Here is a 27,400-nt window from a genome sequence, read left to right on the forward strand (position 1 = left end):
CCAAACCCGTGTTGGACACCCATCAACTACGAACACAACTATCTAACTATGCAGAGATACTGGATGCCTCCCCGAAGATCTGGCGACCCTGATGTAAGATAGTAAAAAGACAAAATGTCTGAGCAAGCTCGACCGGATAATGATGATAATCGATGATAATTTAATCGATTTCCATCTACATATAAAATTTTACCGTCTGAATGTTAACTCTTGGTTACACGTCCAAGGAACCCACGTTTCTACCTAATTTTGACTCCTGCGTTGGAATGTATCCAGTGTGTACAGTAGTTGATTTATAATTGCAAACCGACAACTAGAGCCATATTTTCTTTTTCTTCACCATTGAAAATACATGTAGAATCAGTCTGTCGCTCAGCTCTCCTGTAGGCCTAAAAAAAAACATGGTCTAGTTTCAAACATCTTTTTTTCCCCAGGTGTTTTCTGTGTAGAGCTCTCAGTAAACATTTAGTCCAGGTAAAAATGATCCGCCAGACCTATTGGCTTCAAAATTAGTAGTCCACAGGGCTAAAACCTGTCCGGCTCATCGCTAAATTAATTTACAAATCGGCAGGGCACCCCCGTCGGGGAGAGCAGCCCCCTCCCATCGGGGAGAAAAAGCACAATTCGTCGGGGAGAAAAAAAAATTATATGTATTTTCTACATATTAGTAGACTATAAAATCGATTAAATAAGCCTTTGAAACTCCTAAATTGTCAAAATTTTTTGGGCGCTTACCCCCAGGGCCACTTTCGAGACCTTTAAATCCAAGCTCGACCACGCCCACTTTGCTTTCGTCGGGGAAATCTGACCCCTCGTCGGGGCATTGGCCCCTTGTCGGGGACCTCGGCACCCCCCCCGCCGGGCAAATCCTGGCGCCACCCCTGCAAATCGTATATTTTTACCTATTTCATTTGAATACAATAAATACCTCCTCATTGTATACTTCATTCGTTAACCCTGTACTCTATAATAATAATAATAATATCTCGAATTTGTATGGCGCCAATTTCAAACAAGATCAAAGGCGCAACACATGTGAAAAGCCATCGGAAAACAAATAGGTTTTAAGCTGTGACTTAAAGTTGCAAATAGAGTAGGAAGAAGTTATGGAAGTTGGTACCAGTGACATGATCATACTTTCGAGCACCAGTACATATACGAGCAGCAGTGTTTTGAATGCGTTGGAAACGCTTGAGCAATTCCTGGGGAACGCCAGCTAAAAGAGAATTGCAAAAATCAAGCCGAGATAATATCAGTGAATGAACTAGTATTTCAGCCGATTATGTGCAATTGACTATTTAAGGCCTTAGAAATTATGATCAGCAGCACTTGGAAAGCTACAGAATTCAAAAAGGTCAACTTTCAGATCTGATTTTCAAGCTGGATTGCTATGGTCAACATAGCTAATTCAGGTATAGATCTACGTAACAGCTGGTGGTGATGAATATTTGGATAAGTCTGAGGATAGATTATTACCTCGCCAAGAAGGGTATGTATTTTCCGCTGTCTGCCTGCTGTCTGTTAGCAATATTACAAAAACTAAGAAATGGATCATCATCATATTTAGTCGTATGATACATAATAATCTAATAAAGAGAAAATTAAATTTTGAAAAAAAATAAGTCAAAGGACAAGGTCATAGAAATTCGATTTTCTTTTAACCCTCGAGAATAGAGAGTGTAATGGAATAGCCCATCATACACGGCCTGCGTATTGTTCGATATTAAGAGAAAGGGCGGAAAAAAGTATCTCCCATCATATACGCCCTGCGTATTATTCAGTATGCAGGCATAGGGTAGAGGTATGAACTCTATAGAGTGACTGAAGCTTGTAATATGTAATGCCCCTATTAACATTAGAAAATCGATTTCCTTGGCAATATTAACAACAGAAGAAAAACATAATTCCATGTATATATATATATATATAAATTTAATTTATACAACATATATAAATTCAATACGAATTGATTAGGCCTATTTTATTAAACATACCTGCTGCTATTTGAAAATAATTAACTAAAACAAAAAGAGATTTACTCTATTTTCTAACTACTACTGTACGTCAACATTTTAAAAAATCACAAGACACATAAAGGACCATTGTACACTACGGTGGGTTTTTCATACAGATGATACGTTTAATACTGGTACGCCGAATTGGTCGGATTTTGATACGAAGAAGACTATTAGAACTCAACAAAATATGCGTAGTAAAGTCGTAATTGTGATGTGTAGGCCTGACGTTTATGTTGTGATTTTGAAAACTTCCCTATTTATGAAAAGTAAAGAAATACATCTTCATTGCTTATCGTAAAGTTGGTTTACAGTTACCCTCAGCACTACACTTTATTTCAGGAGCACTTTAGTTTTTGAAGTTATGATTTGCTAATATTCGTAGTTGTAGTAATATAACAATATTAATTTCATATAATTGTTGAAAAGATCAGCATATAAAAATGTCACTTCTTATTTTAGTTACGCGTTGGCCTATTAATATTATATTCTCGAAATCACCCATATATATTTTTTCCTTGCTTGACTTTTATAATACACCATATGCGCCTATATTATTTCTAACATGAGTGAATAGTAAAATGAACCTGATGTTACATACGCTTTAATCACGAATAATAAGGCACTGAAACAGACATAAGATATATTAATATTACTTACAAATATATAAAATACAGGCTTAATTTTACAAACGAATCCATCAAATATATAATAATTTTGTAAAAGTATAATAAAAAGCAGTCCACCATTGATTATCTTACTACTTATATAAAAATATCTTATTTTTATCGCGGGCATCAGAAAAAAAAACCAAAAACAAAAACAAAACAAAAGCTCATCGTAGGCCTATGATTTATAGATTCTCAAAACTTCCATTGATGAAACCGCTTTAAGGCATTTTGGCTGGAAGGGATATAGATATAACTAAATTTTCTCTTTGGAAGACTGCATAAGTTGTAGTGTGAATTTTGTCAAGTAACTTCAATACTACATCTAGTCAGTCAGTAAGGCAAATACTGTAATTTATAAATATGTTCTTCAACTTTGATCCTCTTAAAATGAATAACCAATTCAATGTTTTAAGTGATTTTCTTTACCGAGAGTACTATATTTAAAATTGTTCATGATCATGACATCAAAAGTTGATTTCTACGACGGTAATTACAATAATTATAGCTATATAGCTATAAATCGAATTTTCCTATCCTTAATTTTAGGGCTGGAATGCGCCCTCAACCAAATCTGCTGTTATTGACAACTCTAGACATCTATATATCCTACTTTTGATCATAATTTCCGTACAGACATCTTTATCTTTCCTCCTTTATGGACTACTCTATATCATATAATCTTAAGGATGAGCTACTTTGTCGGTAGATTTTTTTTTTATATTTTGGACAGGCTCTCTATAACATTGGGCTTATAATCCAATAAACTACTGCTTTCTACATAATATCATGTTTGTTTGATTTGAAGTTTTAAGAAGACACAGGGCTTACTGTTTTCCAATTAAAGTGCTAGGGCCTACAAATTAGGATTAGGATACTGTCGATTAAATTTTTTACTCAGTATATATAAACCTGGGCTTACAGAAAGCTTACCTATTTGGCTAAATCTCAAGGGAGAGTAACGGCAATGCAGTGAAATGTGATGAGCATAAAACGTATTAATTATAATTGTAGATTAATGAATACATTAATATTTAGCATTAGAATAAATTGTCATGTGGTTGCCAAACTTAATCGGACATAACTTAAAACTTCCTAAAAGCTCAGAAATGATGAATTAGGCACGAAATAAGTTGACCTTATACAATTCACATGCACAGTTATAATTATAAATTCAACCAGTTGGTTCGCTTTATTTATCAATAGAAAAACTTATAAACTATCTTGTTATCGATATGGAATCGTCTTTGAAAACCCTTCATCAGTAGTTACATGGAAGCCTGGGACTCGACTGAGTCGCTTCTCGCGAAAGCTAGAGATGGGTAAAGTGTATACCACCCTTTAGTGTGCTCCATGTGATCGAGTGAACACTTGTCCAAGTGAATTCGAGTTTCTCCAAGTTGTTTGTTACTCTCGATTCCTGAACCCTTTTTCCAAACTCCTACCTATGATGATAAAGAAAAATCGATAAATGTATGTTCACAACCAAAACCAACATTCTGATTAGCAGTACTAGACAGAGTAGGCACACACATATTTATTCTTTTTTACAAGGTCACCCCAAACAAGCCGGCTCAAAGTATGTGGTTCATGTAATTAAAAGATTTAAATTTAGTAAAATGAAAGGAAATTAGCAAACAATCAGCTGGCAAAGAAATCCTGATGCCGAATGACGAAGAAGGAAATCGAAAATGTGGATTTTCTGGATATTGACTGAACTAAGGACATAATTAATTGATCCTGTTGAAAATGAATTCTGCATCATTAAGATTTATATAGTTTTATGGGCAGTTCTTTTGTAGCCTATTGATGGTCATTTTCAACCATCGGTAGTATTGTTTTGAAAATATTAGCGGTAGTGATGATGATGGTCATTGTTGGTAATAGTGATGGCCAACAGGTCCAATTACACGCCCTTCCTTTCCAGATATGAATTCAGTATCGCCATTGCATTTGGCCATTTCGTAAACCCGCCGTGCCAACCCTGAGTCGCCGTGTAGTATGTCTTTCACAGACAGTTAAGAAAAACAACTGTTCCAACAATATTAAAACCGATGGAAATATAGAAACTGTTCCTCCATTTTGTACGGGGACCTACCTGTAGAATCCGCCTATCGATATCACACGCGGAGTAGGTCAATTTCTGCATGTAAACGGGATTGGATGATTTTTTGATAACCCTAGTTTTCTTCTTTTGTAATTTTTTCTTGTAGTCCCTCAAATAGGTTTTGACGTATGTATCTATTGATTAAAATCAATAATGGTCTTAATAATTATTAATATAATTTTATAATATCTAAACAAAGAAAATAATTAAACATAATAATTATATTCATTGCCTATTCTTTTTTTAATGTATACTTTCCTAAAATTAGAACGAATACTGGATTTTTGATGATTGATTCTATTGTTCAAAGCAGTCGTCAACAATACATTTCGATAATATATAGGTTAATCTAGCCCAGGCTTCAGACAGTTACATTACATATTATCTTCATAATGGCATATTCACCTATCGGCTCCGACTGGGAAATCCCGAGGCCATGTGCCTTTATTACCAGTACCTCCAGGTAACCCTTACTAACAGTCATATCTAACATTATGTAGCCGCACACTCTCATACCTGTCGGAGTAAATGTGACAAAAGACATCACTGCATTTTACGATGTTCTCAGTGTACGGTAGTTTTCATATTATATCTACTGTATTATTTGTAGGCTATTATTAGATCCCATGTTAAATTGAAAATATACAACAGTTCCCACTCCAACACAAGGCCAAGTTGTGTCTTAAAATGATGGTGCGTAATTACGAACGTTTCTAGACAATTTGAACAAAGTAAAAAAAGTGTGGATTTAACTGGATTTTAAGGCAAATATTGAAGTAATAATTATTAATTTACCACTTTTACCAAATCAAAGACGAATAGTAGATGCAATTCATTTACAGTAATATAGACATGTTCTTCAACTCTTCATATTTTAAACCATACGTGATCAATTTTGTTTAAAATATTATAGAGGGTGGCCCTTCTAGCGTATCCTAGAAGGTCGGTTAATATTCAGGGGCCCTCTTAAATAAATGAAATAACGTGATGGGATTAGAAAGCAAGCATCTTAACCATTATGCTATTCAACTCCGCTCCAAAAATATCCACCACGGTAATATATGTCTTTGCATGTAAAATAATATGTTGTTTCAGTGCGTAAACGGTGTAGGTGATGCAGCTTTTAGATAACACGTGGTAAAATGTTTACCATTATTTTGCAGCTTAGCTTGACCTGGCCCTTCGGGTGTTCCTGTTGGCTCATCGTCTTGGATCGCGTTGTCGTCCTCGAGATTCTGCGACAACAGCGTACTTCTATAATAATAATAATAATAATAATAATAATAATAATAATAATAATAATAATAATAATAATAATGATAATGATAATGATAATGATAATGATAATGATAATAATAATAATTTTCATCATAATTTTTTTTATAATAAAGTTTAATATTTTAAATTTATTTTTTTTTCAACAGGCTATTTCCATACAATATTTAAAAATATATTTTGTCTTTATACTCATACAGTGTTTATGCTGTTTTTATTGTTTAAATTTGATATACTCAATCATTTTTTTTTCAATAAGCCTCCAAGAGGGGAGAATAAAACATACTGGTACATATCAAAATTAAATATCGAAAACAAACCAATCATGTTTAATCAAAAATTCAACAAAATGGAGCTATGAAACGCATTGCAAATATTGTCAGCAGCGTGCTTAACCAGGGTGGATAAAAGCAATAAATTAAAAGTGAGGTTCAACTATAATAGCTTTGATTAAACATTATAATTACTTAGTTTCGTACTACACACATGGTGTGACACCCACACCTTAAAAATACATATCAATAACAATACATCTGTAATACATTATTATGATGCACTATAATATCAGTTCTTATAGATTCTTCATGGTAAAATGAGACGACACGATTAATTTATTTAAACCACTGACATAATCTTACATAAAGATGTCGGAATCTGTGCTGCCGACACTGGCGGCGCTTTCCCTTGACCTGTCACTGGATGTGCTATCTGTTCTACGGAATGATGAACGTCTTCTGAATAAACCTATATTAATGTCAGAAATGTCAGAAGATGACATACAATTTTCTAGTTTTATATACCAGTATATGTTTCACTTGAAACTTCATCAAATAACAATTGACAAATAGTAAACCTCTTTATTACTAATGTTCGTACTATCTAAGATATGTTACCTTTTGACTTTTGCTGGGTGTTCAAAGAAGCGTCGCTGTTGGTCGCTCGAAGAATTGTTTTTGCCTGGTTCTTTACCGTAGGTTGCCGGTCAGATGCTGCCATGATGGGAATTTGTATTGATAATTATTAGTTATTACTATTGGTAAAATCATCTATCAGCTGTGCTGTGGATGAAGATGAATGAAATGCTGGGAACAACCAAACCTTTGCACCCTGTCTCTTATACACATCTAGATGTGTATAAGAGACAGTACCTGATGTTGGATTCAATCGATCAATTAATGGATTTAGAAGGATATATATAGTTTAACTGATTCATCTTCGAATAATATTCTTGGTTATATAAATAAAATTGATGCAGAAGATGACAACGGACTTACATTAGATGGCAAACATAGAAAGACATGAAAACACATTCTCGCACCACAATGGTTCTTTTCATGGAAACAAAAGTGGCGGCGATTGTTTGTGTTTTCTATAAGATATATTAATATTAAAATATATAATTAAGTAATGTTGATTTAACTAGTTGATATAACATCAAACGTAGTGATGTTCAAAATACCTCAGATTTTTTTAAAATAAACTAATTATTTAAATTTTATATTAAACTATAATTTTATATTAAAATATAATTTATAATACATTCTAATTACTAAATTAAGTTACCACTTTTTAGATGCCTTTCATCTTACAATTCTTACACTTGTATATTTATGATGTTATCAATGTTTAGACTGAGCTGTTTCTTTTTTATAAATCTCTTGACTATAATTTACTATTTTAATACTCAGGGTAATTTTACTCAACAAATAAATCAATAAATACGTATTTTTGCCTACTCTTTATTTATTAATGATTGGTATGAATAATGTTAATGATATGCTGGTGTTGGGATGTTGGAGATAAGCAGAAACTGGCGACATGAATTTTGTGTCAATGATACTGAACATGCTTTTGCTACACGACCGTTCTTACCACATCGTCGTAGGCTTGATATAGGTAGGGTAGATGAGCGAGGTCGGAAAATGTCGCTCACGGTCAAACCATGCACCTCATGCACTGTATCGGCACTCAAAACCTTAATCTTAGGCCTAGCACCTGGAAGGAAATAGCGACGTGCTAACACATGGCAATGGGAAGATCAATTGAGAGAAAATTATGATAGTATTGATGAACATATAAATGATTGATATGATGAGAAACACATTGAAAAAGTCATTCATGCTCACAATATATAGAGAATATACAAAAAAAATGCAGGTTATGATAAAGGTGTAAATACAATCAACTAGATGTCCTGGTTATTATACCAAGTAGCGACATAAACAAGTCCTGTGTTCCCAAGGCTTATCTGTATTGTATTTTGAGGAATGAAATAATGTGTTGATGCTATGTCAGCCCCACTAGACCTAGGAACAAATGGTTCTTTCAATCTCTGCATTCATATATATAATAATTTGTTTTATTTTCTATAAAATGTGCATTTTTTTATTAAATTTTCTCAAGTGTGGGAACAAATTCCAACGAAATTTGGAGATTTGATAATTTCTGGTGAAAGATATTTTTTTTGCACTAGACTTTGATCTTCCTTTTGTGGAATTTGTTGTTATGTATGACTGATTTCTACTTCATATCTAAAAAAATGCCTTCTTAAAATATCGTTTGTAACCAAAACGGTTTAAATGTCTTTTTATTCTTGTATATTTGAAAAGGTTTGACGATGTACCATACCCTCTTGAAGAGGCAACTTGATACAGTCTGGCAATCCACACTACTATAATGAGCGTTTTCCCGACGGTTTTGTTTGCAAATTAAATAAAATTGAATAAGACAAAATATAGATAGTAGGCCTAATTATTTTAGAATTTCACACTGCGGCCTAAAATCTCTTTAAACGAAAAGCAGCGCCACTCCTTAAGTCTCTTAATGAGACTCGGTGGCGGGTCCAGGAATTTTAAATAGAGGGGCCCAGGAAGGAACATTGACAGATGGAGGGTTTATCCCCCTCAGCCCCACAATGGTTGGGGCTGAGGCAAGAAGATTACAATAATAGCACCTCTAGATGGCCGGAAATGGCACTCTATCTCAGACCTACAATTTGAATACAATTTTCTTTTTTCCCCATTTTTTTATTTTTACAATTTTACACAATTTAGGGGGTGGGCCCCACTCCCCCTTGCATCCGCCACTGAGACTAAAGCCGGGCACTCACTGCCCCGTACGATAACCGTACGACCGAAATACGCGGAATGCAACTCTGCTCTGAGCGCTAGACGACGCGACGTCGTCTGCTGATTTTTGGTGGCAGTCTGAACGGATCGTGATTAAAATCAATCGGCTGCTTTGCGCGTCGTTTCCTTGTGTTCTTTACAAAATCGCGTTGGCCGACGACTGTCGGGTGCAGAGAGTACCCATCTTTACTTTCTACGTCATTTAGATCCATTTGAGATTGGCGTGTGTACTTGGATGTAAAAAGGAAGATAATAGAAGCTGTGCTGTGGATGAAGATGAATGAAATGCTGGGAACAACCAAACCTTTGCACCACAATGTAAATCAATGATAGATGATTATGATACATGGGCCTAGTTCGGGTTTAAGGGCAAATGACATAATGAAATGTGTGTTCGGCAAAAACATATTACGGGGACACGAGACAGTAAGCGACGATGTCTCACTGTAAGAAAATAGAGAGCTTCTTCGTTCGAGTTTCGTAGACGGTTGAGGAGGACAGGCGTACAAGAATGCTGTGGAAATTAACGTTTCTTTATTTATTGTCAAACTGTACGTAATAACATTTAAAAACAAGAACTGAACTGGAAGTAAACTAACGAAAAAAGAGAATGAAGATAAACAGACTGCCTTTAAAACTATAACTTATGTAAATGCAGTTGTAGATTGGTGTGGTAACGGTTAGTTCACCTTCTGTATTCTGTGTTCTGTATTTAAATCTTGCAAATTCCAAAAAAATGTTAATGAGATTATTTAGCATTGGCTACTTTTTATCTACCAGGTATTAAAGACGATAATATCAAACTTTTGACAAGAAACATAAAAACAAACAATTGAGTAAAATCGTTCCAGTGGAAATAGGATGTTGATATAACATCACTATAGAGAATTACAAAACATAATTGATAACGATCTCCAATTCAATTATCAGATATCGATTTTTCAACGATATGTGGTATATTTATGTGTATTTATCAAGTAATGGATTATCTACAAATGAGATAAATTGTTGTGATTTGGTATGGGCTTGGTATGTGGGAGCAGGTTTGGTAGTAATATAACCGTAGATTTTGAGTTAAGTTTGAATACAGAACTTGACGACTGGCTACTATATGTTTGCACCAAGCCACAATCTGTTGACTGTCGCGTTTAATAATAATAATTAAACATTGCATTGTTCGATTAAATATGAATGAAGGTAAAGAAGCAACTAATTTCTCTAACGAACCAGTAAGCTGCTTGATAACTGTTGGTGACGGTAATGTTGTAGTTCCGACGGCGGAACGATCGTGTGTCCAATGCTCCTCACAGCTGCGAGTACTGCACAGAGATGTGTCACTGCCACTTCGATTACCTGTTGATAATTCAAATAGATTTAATAAATAAGTGTACAATTAAATAGCCACCGTATACAGTACTATAAATCAGTCTATAATAGTATGTGTAGTGAAGTTTTTAGAGATGTTTACGGTTGTTTTTGTCGCTATTATCTTTATCAATATCACAAAATCATCAATATTATTATCTACAGAAAGGTGGTCTTTAATTGGAGTTGGTTTTTAATTGGAGGGGTTTCAGTTAGAAGGGACCTGGACTTCAGTATAATATTCTGTTTTCCGGCGTGACTTAGTCAGGGTATTAACAAGGGAAGCTGCAAGAAGGTGTAGAAAAACCCGTCAGCCATAGACATGTGTGGAGTTTTGAATGGGAGGGGGGAAAATGTTTATGTAGACAGTGCGCTCCCCCAACCTCAGTCCTCAAGAGATATGCCACTACTTAGGACCAATGCAACAGAAAATAACAAATAACCGTACACAAAATTTAGTCTACTTATTACAAGCAGTAAAAATACAAGCATTCACCTTGAGATCTCAGAGTTAGATAACCATTTTCCCACAATTCTTTCACCTTGTCGTGAGCTGGCATTGATGGAAGGCCACGCGTAAAGCACGGAGACGTCTTGCGGACTTCTGCTGGAGAAGATTTTGGGAGGGGTCCATTGTTTTCGTCATGGTCACAAAGGTTGTACCATTTTGTTTGTCCAGTTAAATCACAGTCTGCTAAATCTAGAAGAACCTGAGAGAGAGAGAGAGAGAGAGAGAGAGAGAGAGAATGAGAGATTATCATTTAATAGTGGTGGGGAGGGGTGAAAAAAGGTGGGGATCAGATTACTAGGACCTAAAACATTCTACCATGGTGAATTTAATTTTGATGCAAGAAGAGGGTTTGGTTTGGTTCATTAGTTACGGGCCTCTAAAATATTTTCCAAGGCCAGTTGCACCAATCTGCATTATTATACATTGTCAACATCTGAATATTCGATTATAAAGCATAAAATTGATTATTTAAAATGTTCATATTAAGTTATCAACTGACATCATAAATTATTTCTTGATGAGGAACATAAGTATGTTATGTTATCGGTCTAATTTTTCGAATAATATAGTATACTCAAATATAATTCAATAATGATAAAATTCAAGATTTACATGTTATACAAGTTCATTCGCTATATACAAATATATACATATATATACGTCTTTATGACTTTAATTAAATCATATTTTATCATTTTATCTTTAATGGTAAAGCAAAATGACTTACCTCGCCCATGAATACGTTTCTCCCTTTCGGTATATCATCCCACAGAGTAAATTCAAGTCCTAACGCACTGACCTAAAGTGGATAAAGGTTTATACAATTGATATTATCCTACATAAATCGGTGAGAGTTTTCGATTGAACCAATAATACACAGGCTTAAGTATCTAACTTTTCTGAGATCATGTAAATTCGACCCAGTATTCTCTAATTTAAAATGCCTAAAATGCTAAGATGATGAAGTATCACAGTACAACGTTAAAACAAAGCGTTTGGGTCAATGTATTTTTTTACATTCGCAGATTCCTCTTTGTCGTTCACAATTTGTATATTATATATATAATTTATTATATTTAGGGCCTAATATAATGTTATATATAATACAAACAATCACTGTATTTTGATAAAATATTATATACCGGTAATGTATAAACTACAAATTACTATATCGTTCACTTACATTGCTTTCATCGATGTTGCTATATACAAAAACTTTATTCCAGACTGGACAAAGACTAGCGTCTACGGTCGCCGTTCGCTGTCGGATTGATTCTCTGTGATGTGAATACATTTAAACTGTAGTCATGAACACAGCAAACCCAAAACGTTATTATAAAGTCTGCGCTAATATTGTGGCTAGGTATGTCAGAAAATGACGTTAATACAACATCAAAAACGTTGTAGCCTAATGTTATCTAGTTGTGAAATATGTTATAAATACGTATTTATGATTCTACTAAAAAAATAAAAACAAAACACGTTTAAGTTATTAAGATATATATTTTTTACTTAAATTAAATGTAATGTAAAAAGTAATCAGGTATTCTAAGATACAAAAAAAATAAAAAATAAATAAATAAAATAAAATAAAGATAAACAAGAGAGTACATACAGGCAATACTTTGTAATGCCTGATTCAAAGGTTATTTGTATACTGATTATGCCAAGCTTAAAAGGTGTAGAGAAAAATGCATAGTATAATGGATTTTGGTTTTAAAAAAATAAATAAAGAAGATATAAAAGGCAGGTAAACACTGGATATATTACTGACTGTAAATTACCAAAAATATATATATATATATATATATTATCAAAAATCGATTATAATTATCTAAAATAACTAAATTGTTATACAATTTAATGAATTTCCGTATAATAATTTAAAAAAAAACATAAAGAATGCTTTAACTTCGACAAAAGTATTACATTTATACCATTTGATACTTTTATTTCATATGAAGTGATTTATTGACTAAAGTTGTAAACATTGAATAAAAACAATTAAAAAAGGTGACAATAAAGGTTGGTGACTACCACGAAAGACCAAAAAAACAAACAAACAAACAAACAAACTGTACGTCATAATAAGTAAAATTGTTTAGCTTGGAATTGCTTATTGTTAATGGAATCAATCATATAATTCCGGATCATAACAAAGTTAAACTTGGACACTTGCATGTTTACACTTATGTATTGAGAATGGTAGGTACCAATTCATAGTTAAGTAGAAATGTTGTGTTGTACGTACCGCCGATGTGGTTCTCGAAATCGTCTTTCTTCTGGCTGTGATCTCTGTGTCCACGAGACTCATCGGTCTGTTCCGATCGACACTATTGTGTCTGAAATGCTGTCTAAGGGGAAAAAAAATCAAAATATTCTTTTCAAAGCTAGTATAATAAATCATAACGTATGTAGTCGTGTAGTTCTTTATTTATTTAATTATTATTTATTATATTGAAAAAAAGTGGATAGTCCAAATTGATGAAGAGGACCTTTATGAAAATCTATGGAGCTTGGAAAACAAAGCCCCGAATGTAGTAAAAATGTTTTAATCTAAAAAAAAAAAAAATTAACTACAAAAATCTAACATTACAAATATAAAGAAGAATTTTAAAAGCAAGCAAACCAATGACCAAGGACAAAGCTTAGCGGGCGGGGTGGGGGGTGGGTGGTATTTGCAGAACAATCATCTTAACATGTTCAGCAAACGAGGCAGAAACTTAAAGAAAAGGTAAACATAATGACAACAATTATGATAAAATTTATAACATGAATAAAATTTTGAACTACGCATGCCAAAGTCAAAAGCATAAAACACACGTATGCGTCTGCTTGTCTGTGATTATACTTAAACCATAGCTCCACTATGTACAAATATCAGTTGTATGGACAAAGGATATCTGTACAGGTATTTTAAACACTCATAAATTCAGGTGTGTGCATCGTTTGTCTTGTATAAATAACTTTTAAACAATAATTACATACTACATCATAGTATATGACAAATGTAACCAACCTAGACCGCATAACAAGTATCTTTAGAATTTCACATTCTTCCGATAATATACAGCATGCGTCTTCGAATGTTTTGTCAAGAAGGTTATGTCCATTCCATTCCAATATTTGATCTCCTGTTAATTGACATAATAATGCAGTTATAAATGTTAATTAACTTGAACAATAAAATCCAGTAATATATTTGCTTACTTTGTGTGTATAAGTAAAGTAATTGCCTTCAAGTGGAAGTTATAACTGGAAAATATTTTCTTTTTCAATTCCAAGCACGTACATCATACAGTTTTTTTATTCTTGGCATGAACCATGAAATTAGATCGTAATGAAATTAAGTATTATAGTAGTATCTTCGTAAATATTCAAACATTCATTTTTTTGTTTTCTATGTCTCTTTTGAAGCTGATATTATAATAATGGTACTAATAATAAATATAACATAATAATAATAATAATAATAATAATAATAAATATGGATTTACATATAGCGCATGATGCATAAAGCCACTATGCGCTCGACTTGTTTTTAGCTTTAATGCCTGCTTCTTAAACCATGCTTAAACTATGTTTGGTTGGCCATTGACTCTGGAGAGTTCATCCGCCCTATTACATATCATATTACATTCAATCCATAAAAGTAAGTAAAATCAAAGCTATTTAGATAATGTTTACCACTGCAGATAGTGTATTTAATACTTTACATGTAGGAAGTTATTGTCATATAAATTATATAATTATGAATTAAATTTTTTATAATTACGTTTGATATATACCAATATAGATAATATAATAATAATAATAATTATATAAATATTAAAAAATGATAAAATTGTAGTAATAATAGTAATTTGCATATGACCACTGATGGTAAGCACTATGTGTCTATAAAAGATAGAAATAAGGATAACAATTGTCATTATTTACCTGATTTTAAGTTGCCCTGCACATGCGCCGGACCACCAGCAACAACACGTGTTACTACGGTAACCAGTGTGCCGTCAGGGCGCATTTTTCCGCTAATGATTTCCATGCCGAACCCACGAGCTATAGAAAAAAAGAGAATAAAGTTCATTTTTTGGACTTTTGTCAGAAATGAATATTTAATGTGAAAATATATACTTGTATGAACAGAAGACTATTGGTTTATCATGATTTATTAATACTTGCTTACTTCGGACTGATCGATCATTGAAATCCTTCCTTAGCACTACGTACTCCACTTCGTTAAATTCCATCTGTGCGAATAAAATATATAACATTTTAATTATTTTAACTATAAATACACAACAGCATTGCAAATGCATTTAAGAACCATGCCGCAAAGAAGCCGTATAATTTAATTTATTTTAAGGTACATTATAATCTACAAGCACGATAACAAGAAAACGTATATCATTCAAATTCACGTTCGAACCACCTCAAACGTGAGTAAAGTCACTAACACGTGGGTGTGTTTTCACAATAAGACAGAATACATACAATTACACTGAAGATATGTAACATTTTAGGCAATGGAAGATACTAAGGATATATAACTTAGGCTCTTAAGACACATATTAAAAACAAAACAAACAAAACAAAAACAAAATTCATCTAAATATAAATATGCGGTAACCACGCCACGAATTACAATCAGTATCTTAGTTTTCATTCCAAAAAGTTTGGAATGCTTAATATTCAAAGTTTTAGTTTTAAGTAAGATAAATGAGGCTCTGTGAACAAGATCACATATAAACTAAAATTTTCTAATAAATAATAAACGGTTACACCATCAAGAATTTGAATCAGTATCCTTTCACTGACCATAAATCTGCCAGACAGACAACACAATAAAGACTGTTTTACCTGTGATGACCCCGTTTCTGACCCCTTTTCTATACGAATGGAAGGTATTTGTTGTGTTTCCTCATCTTCCTCTGCCTCAAATGACTTACTCATCCGTCTTTGCCATAAGGCAGAACAGTTACTGTTCTTATTCGCTTGCTGCTGCTGTTGTTGGGGATGATGGTGGTGGTGGTGATAGTCACTAGCAGATATCTCCATACCACTGTCTGGGCTACCGCTCTGAGGGTTATTATACCCTTCTTTAAGACGAGGGTATCGAAATGAATCGGTCATACGTCTATGGTACCTGCCGTGTAATGGTTCCCCGTCAGTGTCAGAAGATTCTCGACCAACTTCAACCTGATTCTTCGAGATCACCCCAGGCCGACGTCTTCGTCGACCGTAAGGACGTTTCCGCCTTCTTGGGTCGTCCATGCGGGGGTCGTACCGCATGTCCAGGTTCTCTTCTGGTCGTCTACATGATCGACGGTGGTATAATTGCTTTCGACGATTTCCCTGGGTACAGGGATGTAATGTTTCTGTATCTGACTTAACCCCTGACGAATGGAAGGCACACGATTTTTTCCTACTATGCGATTTTCTTGATTCCTCCTATAAGGTAAGTACATAAGGGTACGTTGTTAGTAACTAAGGAATAATAATAATAACAAAAATAATAATAATAATAATAATAATAATAATAATAATAATAATAATAATAATAATAATAATAATAATAATTATAATAATAATAATAAAAAACAATATTATCATAAAAATAATAATAACAAATGATAATGATGGACAGTATGTATGTATGTTGGTGTGCATAATGTGGGTATATGTATGCACGTTTGAAATGACGATGATTATAATGATGATGTTGTTATTGTTGATGATTATGATGGTAATTGTGGCGATGATGTCTCTAAATCGTTTTCAGTGCAAATTTATGTTTCTACATAATTTCGTATTTCGATTCAAATGTTCTATATTCATTTTTTTTTTCGTGGTGGACTTTAGTTTCTTTTACCTTATCGGAAACAACTTCTATAGATTCAAGCGTCTTTGCATCAAGGGCAGGGCGTGCCTTGTCACCATGGTACCAATTTCCTGTCATGCATAGAAATTCACGTTTCAGACTACAGAGACGACAGCGCCATTTCGCTTTCACCTAAAACATAGTAATGGAAAAATGGGATATTTGAAATGGAATGTACATTATAACTGAATCATTTACTTTTCAAAACTAACAGTAATGGTAAGGAAGAAAACGCGGCAAATTTCGATTAGACTACGGAATTTGGGTTATGAATACAACGTGTACGCTGACATGCTTGAATGCTACATAATACGGGTTGTTTACATTTCTTTGTTATTTTTAGGTCTAACTTAACATAACTACGAACATGTCTATTTATATTTTTCTGTAAAATTAAATAATTTACTTAACTAAGATATGGCTAGTAGTATAAATAATTTAACCAAATACCAGAGGCAATTGTTTTTCAATCTACCTTTAACTTATCTAAGGATCATAAGGAGTTAAGGTGCATGGGATTTATAATAAGTCTTCATGTTAGAAATGTTATTTGAGTGTTGTTACTACAAGGCTAATTTATTATTCTAATCTCTAAAATTTCAGGCATTATAGTCACGTGTTTGTCATGTTTGATATTCAAATTTATGCATCATACGGAATATTAAGTTAATCAGGTTAGTCTCTTAAAAAAGGTACTTTACACATTAACAACGGTTTTATTTATTACAAATCATATTATTTTTATTTCATAAATTAAAGTTTAAACTATATAGTCGAGCTGTTAAACAGAAAGTGGCAGGTCATTTTAAGGGGAAGAGTGCGTTGGCATTATGCATTATATGCAGTACCCACTGAATATTCCCTAGAAAGTCGGACGCATACAGCGTCGACGGTCGTCGGCTAACACGATTGCATAGAGAATCCTATTTGACGAGACGCGGGCAACGGTCTGTTTTTTGTTTGTTTGTTTGTTTTTTTTTATGACGACCTTCTCAGACTGCGACCAATAATCAGCAGGCGGAGTCGCCTCGTCATACGGAGATAGACTTGCCGTACCCGGTTTAGCATGCCCGATAGGGAAATACATATTCTTTTACACTTTCCTCACGTAAACATATCTTTAAACATATTTTATTACTATTTACCTCTACACTAAAACTCTCGATCGGTTTGTAGAAAGATCCGCAATGGTAACAAACTCTTCGACGGCAGTCGTGACACACTCGTCCAATGCCATCCCCGAACTTCTCATGAAAACATAATCTACACAGGCGCAAGTCTAAATGTTTCTTAATATTGTTGTTGATTCGTGTCTCATGTTGCCTAATCTGATTCTCGATCATAATACGTTTATTTTCCGTTTGTTTTTCGAACAGTTTTTGTTTTTGAAGAACATGTTGAATGACTGCGATCTCATCTTGCGTAAGGTGGGATAGATCCAGTTCTGGAATCTTTGGTTCTGATATAGGCTTTCCTCGTGCCTGAACATGTCGTTTATCGTTTGTTTTGCTGGCCTACATACAAACATAGGAAATAACTATTACTATAAATAACTGTCATTATTAATCTAATTAAACAAAACATTCATAATGTACAACATTTATATAGGTCATAATACAATTCCATTTAAAGTTCACCATTCTAAAACCAGATCTGTCCAGATTAATTAGATTTTATTGACATGCCTGAATATGGTCAGGATTACATCACATTATGACCATATACAGACACATCATGACTATGTATGGGCATGCAACAATTTTTTTGACAAATAAAATTTGAATATCTGGACAGAGGTTTAGAGAAACTATTAACAAGGATAAATGATTTTCAAGAGAAAGCCGATTATAATAATGTTTAATGACAATAATAGAAAGAGTGATGATTATCGTTTGTAATTGTACTATGTCATTACAATTATAATGGACACAGTATAATTATATTAAAAATAATAATATTAATAATATTATAAATAATATTATTAATAGCAACATATATATATATATTATGATAATAATAATAATAATAATAATAATAATAATAATAATAATAATAATAATAAATTATAAAATATTTACCATAAGCAATAATAGAAAGAATGATGATTATCATTTGTAATTGTACTATAATGTTATAACCATGGGCACAGTATAATAATGATTTTCAAGAGAAAGCCGATTATAATAATGTTTAATGACAATAATAGAAAGAGTGATGATTATCGTTTGTAATCGTACTATGTCATTACAATTATAATGGACACAGTATAATTATATTAAAAATCACATCTAGATGTGTATAAGAGACAGATACCAGAGGCAATTGTTTTTCAATCTACCTTTAACTTATCTAAGGATCATAAGGAGTTAAGGTGCATGGGATTTATAATAAGTCTTCATGTTAGAAATGTTATTTGAGTGTTGTTACTACAAGGCTAATTTATTATTCTAATCTCTAAAATTTCAGGCATTATAGTCACGTGTTTGTCATGTTTGATATTCAAATTTATGCATCATACGGAATATTAAGTTAATCAGGTTAGTCTCTTAGTAATAACGTTTTAAAAAAAATAACCATAAGTGAGCTACTTAATATTATTATTGCAGGATATCAGGTTGATACTTAACTCTGATATTTGCGTAATAACGTCATGAGATGCAAACAAAGGAGTCAAGTATCATAACAATAAGGTAATTTTGACGTTGTTCGCTCTTGCTAGGTAGATCATAATTTATTCTATGTTGTAATAATTTAGAATCTAGTCTAATCAGCAATAACGGTCGGGTTAGAACAATAACCTACATAAAGTGTTACCGGTATTAATTGTATGATTAGTATTAATATTATTATTAATATTATTTTATTCCCTCATTTTTACAAGCTTGTATGGGTTTCTTTTAGAACAAAATGTTCATTATAATATAATTTCACTTATTATTAGAAATGTTGCTGTTGTTAACATTGAGTAAATCATACTAATATAAATTAATAGGTAATACTAATATTCTTATAAATTATGAATGTACACAGTTATAATGCATTTTTAAATAAGACTCAGGCATATATTTATACACACAAACATATTTTTACACGGTGGACAAAATTAGACATAGTAAAGTTTGATATAAATCAATGCAGCCTTAATGAGCCATGTAGGTGTAAGAACAGCTTGCTTAGAACATAGCATGGAGACAGAAGACCTCGTTTTGTCGATGACTTATGAAATGACAGAATTTTTACTCCGTAAATTGACACAGAGGGATTCGAGGGACGGTCTAGTAAACGCTCATAAAACCGCGGGTTTAACCCGCATATGTCTAGTTGATCTGCATCAAGCTGATTTTTTCAAATGTTCCATCCTCCCTTTTGAGAAAACTAAATCAGCTAAGGAGTCCTCATCTTAACCAGGGAGTAAATAGGGCTTCTGGTAATTTACCAACACTTCCTAAGGCATAGACCTATTATAACGTTAGAAATGTTTGATTTAAAACTGCAATTAAATTAATGGTGAAATTGTGATTGTTTTGCATACTCACTTTTCCAAAAACTGGCATTATAGCGTGTGTTCGGGGTAAGTTTTCCTGTGATTCGCTATCTGAAAGAAAGTTATCAAGATATTGCAATAAAGATAGCTCTCTTTAAAATAGGATAAACTACAACTATGTTCAATAGAACATGAACCAAGTCAGACCATTCATAGTAAACTTGAGCTCTATTGGATAATTTTAAACCTTTAAACTTAGACATTTTTGTCACAAGCACTTTCTATATCCTGCCTTATGCTAATGCATATGTATAAAGGAAAATCTGCTATATTATTTGTCACAGAAGCTTTTTTTATTTTTCGGAGTTTCTGACCCTAATGAGCCTTACGTGACCTTTGACCCCAAGTTGTGAACACCCTCATATGTGGGAGGTGTCACCGGTTGTATAAACCACGTTTGATTGAAAAGTCCAAACAGTTTGGCACTAGTGGCGTTATGAAATGCTGTCAGAAGAAGAAGAACAGTAAGAAAACCTTTAAACCAACTACTGAATTGCCTTTTAGTGTTTAAAATCAGAGTCACCGTAAGACTTGGTTCACATTAGTCCAAGTAGCATTGCTTGCAATTACGAAAATCTATCTGAATGCCTATGGTATGTGAAATAAAGTCATAGATCTAAAACATAAATTACCCATGTGAGACAATACACCACACTTATTAATTTGAAGCCAAAAAATATATATCATCGTTAACAACAGTTATATCATATTTCACATAAAATACCGACAGTCCCTAGCATAAAATTTGATACTAAAGTTAATTAAAATGTAGCGTCATGGCGGCCTTGAGATTGTATAATAATTACAATATCAAATCGGGACACCAATGTAGAAACATAATCTGTGGAATTTATAATGTATTTTATATCAACACCAAAAAAGATTCATGATAAAAAAATCAAACTTATTAGCAGCAGCAGCAGCAGTAGTCCTGTAATATTAATACTAGTAGTTGACGAGACAGGAATAAATACTTTTCAAAGCATCAGCAGCACTTTCCAACCACATAAGTATTTCCCTGTGTTGACTTTCTGCTGATAATATTCTGCTGATGACGATTGAAGCAACTCAATCGAAACGTCGAGACATTCTCCACCAAAACAACAGTTCTTCTTAGAATTATCTAACGTGGTGTACCGCAAGTATTTAATATAATAAATACTTATTCATTTGAACCAATGTGGCTTGTTTATTGCGATCTGTTTGTTGAAACATGTTATATCTTTTTGGAATATGAGTAGTCATATTATCAGGAATTCTCAGTACATGGACCGCTCGAGCAAGACAAACTTAAAGACAAGCAGTTTTGATTTATATTATTCCAATACGCTTACCATGTACACAATTCCTCCCATACATTCCAAACCCTCCATCAGTCTTCTCCTTAGTCTTATGTTTGACCTGCAGATTTCCAAACCAATCCGTATTATTCTCCTCAGCTGACCAACTTGTATCTGAGCCACGCTCGCGTAACAAATGGGGCTCTAGAGATTATTCAGCCGCTGTTCCAAAATTATACATATAGTCCCATTAAATGTTAGAGCTACTTAGTATCTTAATATCTTTAAATCATGTCTCAAGAAAAACCTCGAGAGATATTACTTTAACAAAATTAATTACTGTTTCAGGACATTTTCTTTTCTCTCTTTTCTCGCTTGAGCACCTATTTCATGTTTTCCTGATCTTCTGGCTTGCAAAATTGCCTTAAGCGCTTTGTGTGGATTTGGCGATATATAGAAATTCCTAACATTAATTTTATTATTATACTCAAAGTTGTTTGCGTTTGTAGATAAACATATACATCATCCATGGCTACTTATAATTTTTAGGTGTACAGCCGTTATAGTTAATACATATCATTTTACTTTTTACAGTTTATGTTAAAGAAACCCTTTCAATATACTATGGCGATGAAGATGATGTGTGCAGGCAGTCATAATTTCATTGACACAGCAACAATAGATTAGAAAGTAAACCACAGTTCATAATACCGCACTTACAAAGAAAAACTATTAAAATAATTTTACTAAATTACATAGGCCTAACTATAAAACTATGTATCATTCGGGTTACGTAATAATAGGATACAATACGATACGATAGAACTATATTGTCACAACGGCATAAATACAGCTATGAGATATGGATCCTTAAATACACTCATATTAGTTAATATAGAAAAATAATTAATACATAAAAATGCATAAAAGTTGCACAACAGAAATTGATTAGAATTAAAATGCATTGCAAGAATTACTGAGTGTGATGGAAAGATGTAAGCTGCACAATATGTTGTATCTATTGAACTGCATATTAAAAAGTCTGACTGCAATAATAATAATAATAATGATGATGATGATGATAATAATAATGCATTATGATTTTAATCTAGTCATCGTCTCACAATGCTCACAGAGCATATCATAGTCTAAGAGTGGCATAGTTTGGTCAAGTGATCATTGGTAAGGAGAATCTTTATCACTCCATTGAAGAATGAAGGCCGCTGATGTCTAACAATTATCTAAATTATCTAACTAGAATATTTATCTCATCCAGGGTGACATAGCTTTCGATCTTAAGAAAATACACTTTCGTCAGTTTATACTTCCTGGCAGTTTGAGACAAATGATATGAAAACTTCTTCTATCTTAAATAACATGCCAGAGATTACAAACACATCAGCTTAAGTAATAACATCAATCAACTCTTCACCGTGATTAGGCAGAGGTTTAGGACATTTACATTATACAACATCAACATCAGAATGATAATTAAAATTAGTTGACATAATGATAGGGGATCTATAGCAGCATTACTTTAAAATTTGAAACTGAGTCAATAAAGTTGTTTTATAATGAAACTTTAAAGATATCTTGACAATGCACCAAAATTAGCCCACGGTATTTTTGTATACTTAATTTCTGTATTCAATGTTTTAGCTAGTTTTGTTTAATCAATTTTAACAATAAATTATAATGATCCTTTCGAAGTTCCGTCCTATCATTATATATAGGCTTCATTAGGTGTGAATTCTTTCTCATTTATCAGATCTTCTGTGTAATGGCGACAGCTTAATTTCGTTCCGAGTATACCGTCCAAAATTAGTCAACGGTGTATAATACTGTATTTATACTTTGTATTGTTCCATGCAAAATACAAAAAAAAAAAAAAAAAAAAAACAACATAAAAATCATTTTTGAAATTAACTTGCTCATTATGAAATAACATAAAAATTACCAACTTGAACATAGAAATTAGTGTATAAATGTTTATCCATATTTTACAGCGAAAGACGATAGAAAAACTTCCATTCCCTGGAAGTGTTTTATTATACTTATTATCATTAGCCAGTTTTTAGCGGAGAATACATGTATAATTTCGATATTGAATAGTTTAGCTAGTTCAGTTTAATCAATTTTAAGAATAATAACGACCCTTTCGAAGTTCCGTCCTAATATTATATACAGAATTCGTTAATTTGTGGTTTCTTTGTCATTTATCAGATCCTCTATTACAGACAGTGTAATGGCGACAGATAAATTTTCGTTTGTGAAGGAGTTAAAGCTACCGGTGCTCTCCATACAATGATGAATTCTTTTGACGGTAGGAGTTTTGTTCATTATTCATTAATCGAATTTATTGCATGAGCTTGAAATTTACGATAATATTATAATATTGTAAATAGAAATCATAAATGTAAGTTTGCCAAGAAGGAGCTTAAAAAGAATGATTGTATTGTCCTCGAAGCAAAACTTTCTCTGTGAAGGCATGTACCAAATTTATACGTTAACAACACATTTTGTATATTTAGTCTGACGACGGTTCAATTAAAAAAAATATTTGTATTAACAAGCAACATCGTATAATATACTAGGTTTTCAATTAAATAATAGGCATAATAAATAATAAGGTGACAGGTAAATTACAATTTCCAAACATTGTATTTAGATGATAATGGTAATTCATTACTGGTAAGCTCCATTAAACGTAACATACCTTTGATCTCCTCACTACTTTAATTCTGTCACCCATTAATCTTTAATTTGGTTTGAATCTAACAACATTGATATAACATATATAAAATCAATAACGCCGGGACCTTCAAATATTATATTGCAAACCGTTAATACTCTTCTACTCCCCATTTTTCTACTAAGACAAAATGGTGTCCTCCTTTTGAATCAATTACCTAATTTCTGGTTCTTTAGCTTTACCCGGCATAATAATCAATACTTATCTACATTAAAAAAAAAAAAAACATTTACAACATGCAATATGTTACGTTTAAAAGATTTTGTCTGATCAATACTCCGTTTTCATTTTGTTTTCTAACTCACGTGCATGGAATATATGTCTGTGCATATTAGCGAAACCAATATACTTCTTTCAACGCGAGTGCGTAAGCATTTGTCGAGGGACAGTTCCTCACAAATTCTCAGCAATTGAAGAATGTAAAATCCTGTCTCAGGCTCTCTTAGGAGCGATATTTTAGTTTCTTGAACTTTGCAAATATCACATAGGTCTAATGCATACAATGTGTTATAGCAACAAATTTACATAACTTACAGACATGTACCTAATGAAAAAACAGTTAATGGTACATATTACTATCATTTGGATCCGTGATACAAAAATAAATAAATAAATAAATTAAATAAAAGGATACTGCAATATATTTGTGTTGCATAATGGAAAATCTGAGTTCTCAAAATAACACCAGCACCGATTTTGTCAACAGATCCCTTAAATGCGGCCATGTGTCTTCCAAGGAAGACGGCTACCACAACAGTAACATTACGGGACCACATGATGGCCATTGGCATCTTCAAGTCACAGGCATTGATGTTCAAATACAGTAGACTTACTCCTGCAACCAAAGCTTCTCCATTGGAGAGAAACACGTTTATGCTTTACAGTTGAATGTTTGATCATTGTCATCATCGCCGAATCACCGAAAGGTCAGACAACAGTTCCGTTTTGGCCGCTTAAAAAAATAATGCTTGAGGAAATGATTACATTGTGTACCTGGTTACAGTAGTTAATCATTGGCCAAAATGAAAATAATTGAAGTACAAAAAAATGGCCTGCCTGAAAAATGTTTAATGTAGGCCTACTTGTTACAACACTGAACATAATATTTACCTTGTGTTTGTGGTTACAATTAAATGTGGCAGCTGGATTGAGTTGAAACAAAAGTGTCGCAAATACAAAGGCCAACAGTCAGACTGTGGCAATTAAGGCACAAAAACTTCTCATCAATACCAGCTTCATCATTTTGATTTGGAGCTAAAACTAAAGCATGTCAGAAATCAAGTCAATTTAGCTGCCAAACTGACAAGTCACAATTTAACACTAGATGTCCAGGACTGCAAACGCACCTAGGCTGTTGCAGCTAATGCACAGTATCTTCCAGTTCAAGTCCTGCTTCATCCTTTGGGTTTGGAACAAACACTAGTTTGTCGGATCAAACTTCTCCAGCAACCTTCTGCAGGAAGACACCTTCAAAGTGAAATTCTTCTCCATTTAATACATCAACCCGAACAATGTAACACACAAGTTTTGATTTGATTTGCCTGCATATTTGACAACTACAAAGTCAACTCCTATAATATCATACTTAACTTCTCAATCACCATCTGTCTCACTGGGTTTTGTTATTTGGGGAAATTTTCTGGGTATTTTTTCCCATTAGCTTTGAAGAAGCATCTCTTTGATTTCTTCTTTCAGAAAGGGCTGAAAGCTCCTGGCGTGTCAGTCAGAATATTTGTACTGCCTTTTTTGCGACCAGCTTTCGTTTTCTTTCTTGCTGTTGCCTTCGGAAATGGCTGAACATCAGAGTGATGTATGGCACGACATACGACATCCCTCAGATTGGGTGAATTTAGTTTTAAATAATATTAACCTACTCGAGATGGTTAATACAAGAATATTCAATAGAATCAGTTAATATTTACTTTTTATGATCAGATTTAAAAACAAATAGGGCTTATTACTAGGCCTAGCTGTATAATTTTCAGCGATTATTAACTAGAAGCTACAATATGGCAACAGACAATTACTATTATTATCTCAACCAATATGAATGGGCAAGTCGCGCCAGACCCTACGGGGCAAGTTGAGCCATGGCTCAACTTACCCCAGTCTGAACTTTCTGAGATGTCTCCACATACACACATATGCTATGCATTAATCGTAATAAAGTCTATAGCAAGAATGGAGACAATACCTGTACTAGCAATTGTCATCTGATATCCATATTATATCTATGCTGCATATGGAAGAAACATGAACTTACTAGTGTGAAAATTGGATTTTCCCCTCTGCAACACTGGACTATGTTTCAATTTAGAAAACAATATGGCAGAATTTGGAGTTATGCAATGGTCCATTTATAGATAACGCCATCACAAAGTCTGACTCATTCATAACTGACTGGGAGACTTACCCCTATAATACGAACCTATGTGATGCTATCTCTGATCCATCTTTTGTCATTGCTATGTCAGGTTATACGATTGTTTAAATATCACGGTCAAACCATTTTAAAGTAATATTTGGAGCAAAATTCAATGAATTAGAATTTTCATTTTTTTAGAATGTTGGCATACCGTCAATTCTGAGCGTCATGTTGAAATTAGGTTAGTCGCATTAAATCATTCCTTAATGATAAGCGTGTAATTCTTTACAAAATTAATACAACGTAATCCGAGCCTTGTCAATGCTTGCAAGCAAGCGCCAGCCAGTTGGGCTTTGTTAAATCCATTGATTATATTTACTAAGAGAAAAAAAATAATCTATGCAGTTGACACAATAATTTGACTAGATTTTAAATATTTAAAATTTGAAACCGGTCCTACTAAGTCCGGAACAGGCAACACACACCAGCCAAGTGTAAGCACACATTAT

General features: G+C 33.1%; 2 protein-coding genes across 2 annotated transcripts in view; both read right to left on the reverse strand.

Annotated features, from left to right (window-relative positions):
• Window positions 1–1,925: 1,925 nt before the first annotated feature.
• On the reverse strand, window positions 1,926–13,326 carry LOC117107654. Its single transcript, XM_033249368.1, has 13 exons — window positions 13,321–13,326; window positions 12,253–12,346; window positions 11,797–11,868; window positions 11,055–11,268; window positions 10,421–10,546; window positions 9,639–9,707; window positions 7,938–8,060; window positions 6,959–7,054; window positions 6,704–6,809; window positions 5,941–6,044; window positions 5,196–5,306; window positions 4,782–4,924; window positions 1,926–4,128 (listed from the first exon to the last, which is right to left on the reverse strand). Exons 3-13 carry the CDS (start codon window positions 11,803–11,805, stop codon window positions 3,952–3,954), a joined length of 1,278 nt encoding a protein of 425 aa, XP_033105259.1. The 5' UTR covers window positions 11,806–11,868; window positions 12,253–12,346; window positions 13,321–13,326; the 3' UTR covers window positions 1,926–3,951.
• Window positions 13,327–13,335: 9 nt separating this feature from the next.
• Window positions 13,336–27,400, reverse strand: part of LOC117107624 (regulating synaptic membrane exocytosis protein 2-like) — a gene marked incomplete at its 3' end in the record, with an annotated part of 48,283 nt that continues 34,218 nt past the window's right edge. Inside the window, exons 3-10 of the mRNA XM_033249333.1 lie at window positions 20,487–20,545; window positions 18,096–18,464; window positions 16,942–17,082; window positions 15,930–16,520; window positions 15,256–15,319; window positions 15,009–15,128; window positions 14,089–14,203; window positions 13,336–13,423 (exon numbers count right to left, since the gene is read on the reverse strand). Coding sequence (XP_033105224.1) covers window positions 13,336–13,423; window positions 14,089–14,203; window positions 15,009–15,128; window positions 15,256–15,319; window positions 15,930–16,520; window positions 16,942–17,082; window positions 18,096–18,464; window positions 20,487–20,504 — 1,506 coding nt within the window. The remainder of the gene's footprint in view (window positions 13,424–14,088; window positions 14,204–15,008; window positions 15,129–15,255; window positions 15,320–15,929; window positions 16,521–16,941; window positions 17,083–18,095; window positions 18,465–20,486; window positions 20,546–27,400) is intronic.

This window comes from Anneissia japonica, unplaced genomic scaffold (assembly GCF_011630105.1).
Source record: "Anneissia japonica isolate Jap-2015-1 unplaced genomic scaffold, ASM1163010v1 scaffold5330_len1712360_cov203, whole genome shotgun sequence".
Taxonomy (NCBI): domain Eukaryota; kingdom Metazoa; phylum Echinodermata; class Crinoidea; order Comatulida; family Comatulidae; genus Anneissia; species Anneissia japonica.

What these genes read in the sequence shown, in the direction of transcription:
- LOC117107654 (XM_033249368.1), bottom strand. An exon ending in AAGCTCTCTATTTTCTTACA is followed by an intron (nt 8,061 to 9,638) that starts GTGAGACATCGT and finishes ATTTCCTTCCAG; the next exon opens with GTGCTAGGCCTAAGATTAAG. An exon ending in ACAGATTCCGACATCTTTAT is followed by an intron (nt 6,045 to 6,703) that starts GTAAGATTATGT and finishes TTATTATTATAG; the next exon opens with AAGTACGCTGTTGTCGCAGA.